Source organism: Otolemur garnettii, unplaced genomic scaffold (genome assembly GCF_000181295.1).
Source record: "Otolemur garnettii isolate 467f Iridium unplaced genomic scaffold, OtoGar3 scaffold00014, whole genome shotgun sequence".
Taxonomy (NCBI): Eukaryota; Metazoa; Chordata; class Mammalia; order Primates; family Galagidae; genus Otolemur; species Otolemur garnettii.
Genome location: NW_003852409.1, coordinates 30,886,916 through 30,896,783, shown reverse-complemented (window position 1 = coordinate 30,896,783; position 9,868 = coordinate 30,886,916). Strand labels below are relative to the sequence as shown.

At 53.4% G+C, this 9,868-nt stretch overlaps 1 protein-coding gene across 13 annotated transcripts in view; it reads right to left on the bottom strand.

Moving 5' to 3' along the window:
• Positions 1–5,037, bottom strand: part of DNM1 (dynamin 1) — a 51,201-nt gene extending 46,164 nt beyond the window's left edge. For 8 of the 13 annotated variants that reach the window (XM_012802407.2, XM_012802406.2, XM_012802403.2 and 5 more), the window contains exon 1: positions 4,773–4,933. In XM_012802407.2, the coding sequence (XP_012657861.1) occupies positions 4,773–4,933 (161 nt within the window). Of the gene's footprint in view, positions 1–4,772 lie in introns of all 13 variants that reach the window. The other 5 variants (XM_003785345.3, XM_003785347.3, XM_003785348.3 and 2 more) reach the window with 1 other exon arrangement.
• Between the last annotated feature and the right edge of the window lie 4,831 nt (positions 5,038–9,868).

Sequence of the window (9,868 nt, the reverse complement as noted above, 5' to 3'; positions counted from 1 at the left end):
CAAAACACACAACAAATGAGCTATTGGTGGATTTAACGTCTGTCTGTTCTAGTCAGCTGCAGGCCTCCCCAGGCAGGGCTGGGTCTGGCTTGTTCACAACTACATCCCTGGGGCCTGGCACACTGCAAATGCCAAGGAAATGTCAGTTCCCTTTCTCCCCTCCAAGTCAGTGACCTTGTGCTTAGGATGTCTAAGTTATTTCTCAAAACTCTTTCTCCTCAGTCTCCAAGTCTGAGAAATGGGACCACTAGAATGCATCCCAAAATATTTGGAGGAAGATACAGAGCTTAATAGTGGGGAGTGGGTTGTCTTCCACAGGCAGGGCTAGGCCTGACAGAGAGAGGGGGCTCTCAGGGGCCAGAGCCCAACACCAAGCCCATGCTGGGATAAGAATTTGGAGGGGGTGAAAGGGGTAGGCATGGGGCTGGGAGGCTCCACAGGGGATAGGCAGAGCCCTAGGGAAACTTAAAGCCCTGCCTCTGAGGCGGCCCCTTGGGCTCTGAACAGGTGCTCGCACACCAGGCCCCTTCTTCCACCCTGGATGGAGAAAACTCCCCCTCACCCTGCTTCCAGCCTGCACCATCCCAAAGGGCTTGCCTCCTATGCCCAGGCAGGAACAGAATGGCCTGCCTGCTATGCTAGAGCCTAGCCTGAGTGGTTCACAGGCACGATTTCACTGTTCACCATAATCTCATGAGGGAGGCACTATTACTGTTCCCATTTTGCAGATGAGGAAGAGTGGTTGGGTGGGCCCCAGGGTTTTCAGCTTGTCAGCAGCAGAGCTGAGTTTCAGACTTATCAGGTCTAACTCCAGAGACCAAGTCCATGGCCCTCTTGCTGTATTCCCACTGGCCTTGGCCTCCCCAGGGGCTAGAGGGCAGGGAGGATGGGCACTACCCATTTGTCAACCCTCCTGGCACCAGAGTGCTGAAGCCTGGAAGCCTGTCCCAGTATATGCTGCTTTTGGCCCTGGATGAATGTTGGGGGGAGGGTGCATGCAGTGGGGGACAAAGGGGACCTGGAGGGACAGCAAGGAGGCCCCTTCAGCCTAGGGTGCCAGGCATCTGTTCATGCTGGAGTGTTCTGGGTCCATGAGTGCTCCTCCTGTCTACACTTACCCCCAACATGATCTCATCTACTCTCAAGGAGTTTAAATACCATCTCAATACCAATGGCTTCCAAATTTATATTTCCAGGATCTTTCCTCTGATCACCAAACTGGCACCTGAGGTCTCTGCTCAGAAGTTGAGCAGGTATCTCAGGCTCAGGATGCTCAGAACCAAACCCTAGTCTTGTGTCCCCCTAGTCTTCTCCTTCTGATAAATCAACACCCCTTACCCCCAGGAGCTTGGGTCAAAGACCTGGAAGTCATTTTTGATTCCTTTGCCCTCACCTCTTACATCCATTCTACAGTGGGACCTTCCTCCAAAGTAGGAACCCTCCAACCCTACCCATCCTCCTCCTCACCCTGGCCCAGACCCTGCTTCCTCTTGCCCACTGAGGCAGCTTTGCTCTAGTCTCCTGCTTTCTTCTTCACCCCCTCCCCAGATTGCACCATGACAGAATCAGCTCAAGTCATTCCACTACTTAAAATTTCCAAGTAATGAAAATAAACTCAGGAAAAAAAAAAAAAAGAAAAGAAACTCAGACCCCTCATGGAGTAAGGAGTAGATCTAGAGCCTGTCCATCTCTCTGACCCCATCTCCTCCTTACTTGGCAAACACCAGCCACAGTGGCTCCTTCCTGTTCGCTAAACATACCAAGTTCTTTCCTGCCCCAGGGCCTTTACACTTACTGTTTGTTTCCTTAGCCTGGAAATGCCCTCCCCCAGCTAGTCACACTGCTTCTCATCCATCACTTCTCATCTCTGATGCCACCTCCTTCTAGAGACCTTCTCTGCCCTCCATGGAAAGCATCCATGCTCCCTTCCTCAACACTGACCACATTCCCAGTTGTTTTTCTGAGTTTCTCTGTCTAGAATGCAGAGCTACATTTGTCTTTTCCACCACGGAATCCCCAATGCTGAGACATTGCAGACCCTCCATGGATGTTTGCTAAATGACTGAATGAATTGGCCTCAGTTTTCCCTCTGTAAAAGGGAGGCAGGGGTAAAGAAATAGCGTAGAGCCACACAAGTCCTAGCAGGGTCCTGGGCAGCTGCTGGGCCACTTCCATGGGCAGTGGCAATCTCCTGGATGCCCGAGAGCCCAGGCTGGCCTGGAACAGTCTCTCCTTCCTGTGCAATTTCCAACTCTTCTCCATGGGGGTTTGGCTCCTGGGAAGCCCCAAGAGGCAGAGTGGCTGTTACCATGCTCACGGGTCTGGGGAGAGGTTGGGGGCCATGAGGGAGTAGGCAGGACTGGCTGGGTGGGGGAACTTACAGAGCCTCAGTTTCCCTGCCTGCGCCCCAGCCCTGGCCTCTTCACTAGTTTTGGGGGTATCACTGATACTTTCCTGCCCCTTCCTCCACATCAAGCTAAATCCTCTTCCTCTGTCCAAGTCCTGGATCTGGACACTCTGCACATCCTCCTGTAGGAACCATGGCCATAAGCATTGGGGTATGGAGGACAGTGAGAGGGCTCAGGCCTCCTGGAGCAGAGTCCACACTGTGCTCTGCCATCTGACAAGCAAACAGTTGCTGAAATCTACTGGAGTAGGACTGGCCTGCTCCAAGAGGCCAGGGGCTGGGCACACATAGATGCCCAAAGCTAACTGACTCCCTTCCACATGTTTACACAGGGCTTTTATACCCATGAACTCAATGGAGCTCACAGCCACCCTCTCAGGAAGGCAGGGCACAGCTGTCAGTGTTCTCACCCCACAGATAGGGAAAATGGAGGCCCACACACCTGCAGGTCCCCATGCCCGGTGCAGGGCCTGGCTCTTACAGGATGAAATTAGGAACCTAGGCTTTGGAGTCTAACACATGCTTCCCTTCCTGATGTGTGACCTTGGGTAAGGCATCTAACCTCCAGGGTCTCAGTTTCCTCATCTATAGGATGGGCATCATGTACCTCCCTCCTGGGGACTATATGAGGACTTGGCATGGTGCAGGGCACAGAGGAGGGGCTCAGTAGACAAGAGCTGAGGTCTCCAGTTCCCCTCCACACTTCCTGCCCAGAACACACAGCCTGGCACAGGGCAGGAGTTCAGCAAATGTTCAAAGGACAAGAGGCAGGAATACAGTTTGTGTAAAGTGCTGTATATCCCTGACTGCTGGGCCTTGGGGAACAGGCCCATCTGTGTGTCTCCTGCCTGTGTCTCCGCAGTTCTAGGGGGGGTCACATGATCAGAAAGGGGGTTCTGCAGGAGCCATTGGAGAGACAGATGCCTCCCCCTCTGCTGACCAGATGGGCACAGCCACCCCCACAGTGACTTTCCCACATCCCCCACACATAGTGCTGCAGTCAGCTTCCCTCCCTGTCACCCTGGGGGTTGGAATGGGGCTTCCCAGACATTTGAGAGGCAGGAACAACCATCCAGTCCTGTCCATATTAAAGATGGGGACACTGAGGCTCAGAGAGGGCAAGTGACTTGCCTGAGGTTTCACAGCAGAACCTGGTTTGGACAGAGTTGCTGTCCCTTTGGGGGGGAGGGGCCCCTTCACCCACGTGCCAGTCACCTCTTAGCCATGAAGGTCATTGGAAGAAAGCAAGTGTTACTAAAGAATATGAAGGAGGGAGATGAAGGTAGGGGAGAGGTCAGTGTCAACTCTCTTGCCTCCTCCCTCAGTTTGCCCAGCCCCCTATTCCACCTCCAGCAACCGGAGAGCGCCATTCACACTCTTTCCTCAGCACCAGAAAAGCCATTTGTGCCTCTCATGGGGGGGGGGGCGAGCCAGGGGGGTCACGACCCTGCCTGCCCCCTTAAACCCAGGACCCCTTGTCTTTGTGGCTGCTCTGCACTTAGCCACCTGGCCCTTTCAGCGCCTTGTGGGATCAGAGGCAGGAGGGGGATTAGGTTCTGCAAATGGCTCCCCCCTCCCCGCCATCCTGCCTCCCTGTCTTAGTCATCTCTGCCTTCCACCGCCACCCTCCATCACAATCCCTCTGCCAGGCCAAGGGGAGAACAACATTGACAGGCGCCCCCACCCAGGGCCGCAGCGAAGCGAGGGGCCGGCTGTTAGGAAAGGATCAGAAGTGGTTTCTTCTCCCCCCTTCCCTTCCTCATCCTGCAGCCCGCGCCTCCCCCCAGCGCGCGCTGCGCACGGATGGCGGCCGGAGCCGCAGAGGTGTGTGTGTGTCGGGGGGTGGGGGAAAGACTGTGCCTGGTCCTCGATGCCCACGGGGCTCTGACCTCTTCAGGGATTGGGGGTGGGCGGCTGACCCCAGGAATTCCCATGGGGGTAGGGGACTCTATAGAGCTGGGGGGGCGCTGCCCCCGGTGCTGCCGGCTCCGAGGGACTCCCAGAGTCGAAGGGAGGCGCTGAGTAATGCGCGCTCCCTTAGTACCCATATTGGGGCGGGGGACAACCTATAGCCAGGGTCTCCGGGCGGAGTGCTGTCTTTCCTAAAGGACGGGGCGGAGGAGGGGGCGTGATTCCGCAGGGCCCGCGTTTTGACTGCGTTTGCAGACTAGCCGGGGGCGCTGCTGTCCCCGAGGGGTTCTCGTGGCGGGGGCAGGGCCGCCTTCCTCCAGCTCAGATGGGGGGCGCGCCACCCACTGGTGCAGCGCCCCGGGCTGCGAGGTCGCCGCGCCGTCCAGGCCATGGGCCGGGGCCCTCAGGACCCCGGGGCGGTGGGGGTCGGCGCTCAGGGGCGCACCTCTCCTACCTGCCTACGAAATTCTCGAGCACTGAGCTCTTGCCGGCGCTCTGGCCGCCCACCACGGCGATCTGCGGCAGGTCGAGGTCCGCATTCTGGCCGATGGCAGAGAAGGCATCTTGCAGCCGGTTGACCAGCGGGATGAGATCCTCCATGCCGCGGTTGCCCATGGCTGCGGCGGGCCTCGCGGGCTGCGGTCCGGCCGCCGCTCCCGCTCCCGGCTGGGGCTCAGCCACCGCAGCCTCGCTCCCGGACTGCCTGTGCTGCGGGTCCCCCGCCCCTCAGGGAAAGGAGCGGAGCGCTGCGACCGGCTGCCACGAGAGGGCGCCTGGAGCGCTGCGGACCTGCTGAGGTGCGCAGGCGTCGCCCAGGGCATCATGGGCTTTGTAGTTTTCTCCTTCTGCGGCTTTAGGGGAGTTTTAGCAGTGTCTGGGGTGCGCAGATGCTGCCAGAAGATATCATTTATGGCGAATTGGCGAGGCCTCACACCTAGTACCAGGACTCTTGGATAGGGGTCATGACTTCTTCCTTCCATCTTATAGATGGGGAAAACTGAGGCCTCGCGAGATCAGCTTCCTCTGCGGTCAGAACCTCCAGACCGGAGTTTCCCTTGACCTCTCAACCTTCTACTCTAGGTTCTGACACTAATCTCCCGAATGTCCCTTCCCTCCTTTGGGCCTCAGTTTCTCTGTTTCTAGAAGGAGAAAGACGGAACATTAATTCAACAAGTATTTATTGAGCACCTCCTATAAGCCAGACCCAGTCCCAGAGACTGGAGATACATCTGGGAACAAGAAAGCTGAGGTCTTCGCCCTCACAGATTTTTCATAAGGGTGGCCGACAGAGGCTGCCAGTGAATAAACAAAAAAAATAGTAAATGAAAATATAAGAACAATTGAGGAAATAAACAGGGAGTGTGATAAGAGAGCTACCTATGTAGATGTGAAAAGGTCCCTTTAAGCCAGGAGGAATCAGGGGTTTCTCTGAGGAAGTGACATTTGAGAAGAAACCCAAATGATAAGAAGGAGCCAGCCACAGGCAGATCAGGTGGAAGGGCATGCCATGCAGAGTGAATTCCAAGTGACAAGCCCCTGACATGTGGAAGGCCCTTGTTTGGAGAGTGGAAAACTCTTGTCCCAGAGAGGGGCAGTTGTTATTTATTTATTTATTTTTGAGGCAGAATCTCAATCTGTCCCGTAGGTAGAGTGCTGTGGCATCACAACTCACAGCAACCTCAAACTCGTGAGCTCAAGCAGTCCTCTTGCCTCAGCCTTCGAAGTACTGAGACTGCAGGTGCATGTCACAAGGCCTGGCTAATTTTTCTATTTTTAGTAAAGATGGGGTCTCATTATTGCTCAGGCTGGTCTCTAACTCCTGAGCTTGGGCAATCCACCTGCCTTGGCCACCCACAGTGCTAGGATTACAGGCATGAGCCACTGTGCCCACTCTATTTTTTTTTTTAGACAAAGTTTACTATGTTGCTGGAGTACAGTGGTATAATCACAACTCACTGTAGCCTCAGACTCCTGGGCTCAAACAATTCTTTTACCTCAGTTTCCCTAGTAGAAAGTACTACAGGTGCACGTCGTCACACCTGGCTAATTGTTTACTTTTTTGTAGAGATGAAGTCTTCCCCACTTAGGGAAGGAGAGATGAAGCCCAGGGCTGTCTTAAACTCCTGGGCTCATATGATCTTCCTGTCTCAGCCTCCCCAAGTGCTGAGATTACACGCATGAGTCACTGAGCCCATCAAGAGTGGCAGTCTTGGTTTGGCATCTGTAGCTCAGTGGTTAGAGTGTCGGCCACCTATACCAGGGCTGGCGGGTTCATTTAATTTTTTTTAATTTTAATTTTTTTTTTTTTTGAGACAGAGCCTCAAGCTGTCCCCCTGGGTAGAGTGCTGTGGCATCACAGCTCACAGCAACCTCCAACTCCTGGGCTCAAGCGAGTCTCCTGCCTCAGCCTCCCAAGTAGCTGGGACCACAGGCGCCCGCCACAACGCCCGGCTATTTTATTGTTGCAACCATCATTGTTGTTTGGCAGGTTCAGACTGGATTCGAACCTGCCACCTTAGGTGTATGTGGCTGGCGCCTTAGCCACTTGAGCCACAGGCGCCTAGCCAGGCTGGCGGGTTCAAATAGGCCCGGGCCTGCTAGACAATGATAACTACAACAACAACAAAATAAATTGTCGGGTGTTTTGGTGGATGCCTGTAGTCCCAACTACTCGGGAGGCTGAGGCAAGAGAATTGCTTAAGCCCAAGAGTTTAAGGTTGCTGTGAGCTGTGACACCACAGTACTCTACCGAGGGCAACATAGTGAGACTCTTGTCTCAAAAAAAAAAAAAGTGGCAGTCTTTGTCCCAACCCATCAAATGGTGGTAAGACAGTGGGGCTTGGCTTGGCACCTGTGGCTCAAGTGGCTAAGGCACCAGCCACATACACCTAAGGTGGCAGGTTTGAATCCAGCCCCGGCCCACCAAACAACAATGATGGCTGCAACCAAAAAATAGCTGGGCACTGTGGTGGGTGCCTGTGGTCCCAACTACTTGGGAGGCTGAGGCAGGAGACTCACTTGAGCCTGGGAATTGGAGGTTGCTGTGAGCTGTGATGCCACAGCACTCTACCCAGGGGGACAGTTTGAGGCTCTGTCTCAAAAAAAAAAGACAGTGGGGCTCCTACAACCCTACCCTGCTTATTCCTTTCCCATAGAGAGATCATGGGGCCCCAGGCATGCATCCACCTCTGCATTTAGGGTCCCCCGTCATCAGGCTAGCAAGGGGAGGCCAGCCTAGTCCTCACTACTGGGGGAAAAGGACAGCAGGTCCTTTCTCTGTGCCATGAACAGGATGGGGGACTCTGTTGGCAAAACAGTGGCCGGCAAATCAGAGACTGTTCATTCATTCATCGACTTAATGCATATTAATTGAGCCAGGCACTATGTTAGACCCCAGAGCTAAAGCAGTGAGCAAAATGGGCAATGTTCTTACCTACATGTGGCTTACATTCTAGTAGAAACAGAAGGACAATATGCAAATAAGCCAATATCTATGAAATTCTGTTTTGTGGCAATGAGTGCTCTGGGGAACAAAAAAGCAGGGTTGGGGAAGGAATAGTGTAGGGATAGTGTTGCTATTTTGCAGAAGGTGATCACAGAACTCTCAGCCAAGGTAAAATTTGAGGTAACATCTGTAATCCCAGCACTTTGGGGAACCTATGTGAAATGATAGGACTCAGTAAGCTACGATTACATCAATGCATTCTAGTCGGGGTAGCAGAGTGAGACCCCACTTTTATTTTTTAAGAAACTGGAGCAGGCTCGGCGCCTATAGCTCAACCGGCTAAGGCGCCAGCCACGTACACCTAAGGTGGCGGGTTCGGATCCCCAGCCTGGACCCACCAAAACAACAATGACGGCTGCAACCAAAAAATAGCCGGGCGCTGTGGCGGGCGCCTGTGGTCCCAGCTACTTGGGAGGCAGAGGCAGGAGACTCGCTTGAGCCCAGGAGTTGGAGGTTGCTATGAGCTATAATGCCATGGCACTCTGCCCAGGGGGACAGCTTGAGGCTCTGTCTCAAAAAAAAAAAAAAAAAAAAGAAACTGGAGCAGAGATCTCAAAGAAATTAGGGAATAACCCATGTGGACATCTGTGGGAGGAATTTACCAGGCAGGAAGAGGGGAAAGAGTGGGCCCTATCCCTGCTGGCACAGAGGAGCGGATTAGGAGCCTATCCTGGACCTTAGATAAGCTGTGCGGTCCAGACCCTTCCATGTCTATGAACCTCAATTATCTAAGCTGGGTAATGGGGCTAATGATAGATTGGAATGCCTATGTGAGGAGTGGCCCAGGCCTGGTGCCCCGGAGGCCCTTATTAAACCACAGCTGCAGGAACACTGGTGATGACAGCTCTCCAGACAGCTGGAGCATCAGGTCCACATGCTCGCATCCTGAGCAGCTTCTCCCGGCCAACCCACTGTTATGCTCTGAGGACCAGAGAGGGCAGAGATGGGTATCTGAATGAGCTGCACCAATAATTTGGGGAAGGGCTGGACTTTACAGATGTCAGTCTAGAGCAATTTTTTTTTTTTTTTTTGAGACAGAGCCTCAAGCTCTCCCCCTGGGTAGAGTGCCATAGCATAGCTCACAGCAACCTCCAACTCCTGGGCTCAAAGGAGTCTCCTGCCACCGCCTTCCAAGTTGCTGGGACCACAGGCGCCTGCCACAGCAACTGGCTATTTTTTGTTGCAGTTGTCATTGTTGGTTAGTTGGCCCGGGTTGGGTTTGAACCCACCAACTTCGGTGTCTGTGGCTGGCTCCGTAACCACTGTGCTACAGGTGCCAACCCTGTGCTTTGAACTTCTTTAGAAAATAATTTAATGATCTTTAAATTTTTCATGGCACACCTAAGATCCTCTCATGGTCACACCAGTTGAAAATCACTGATCTAGGGGGCAGCGCCTGTGGCTCAAAGGAGTAGGGTGCCCGCCCCATATGCCGGAGGTGGCAGGTTCAAACCCAGCACCGGCCAATAACTACAAAAAAAAAAAAAGAAAGAAAAGAAAAGAAGAAAAGAAAATCACTGGTCTAGAGGGTTTGTGGCTGAGGTTTTATTATTATTATTATTGTTATTATTTTTGGCCTGGGCTGGGTTTGAACCCGCCACCTCTGGCATTTGGGGCTGGTGCCTTACCCTTTCAAGCCACAGGTGCCACCCCAAGGTTTTATTATTTTTAATCTATTTTTCTCTCTAATTATAATAGTAAAATTTATTGTAAAATCAGACCCCTTATACAAGTGTTTGAAAGCTTCTGGTCATCCTCCCTCACCCAAAGATAGCTTAGGGTTTGTTTTCTGTCTTTTTTGTTTGGTTTTGTTTTGTTGTGTTTAAGACAGGGTCTGGGCTCAGCACCTGTGGCTCAAGTGGCTAAGGTGCCAGCCACATACACTTAAGGTGGCGGGTTCGAATCCAGCCCGGGCCGCCAAACAACAATGACAGCTGCAACCAAAAAAAATAGCTGGGCGTTGTGGCGGGCGCCTGTGGTCCCAGCTACTTGGGAGGCTGAGGCAGGAGACTCTCTTGAGCCCAGGAGTTGGAGGTTGCTGTGAG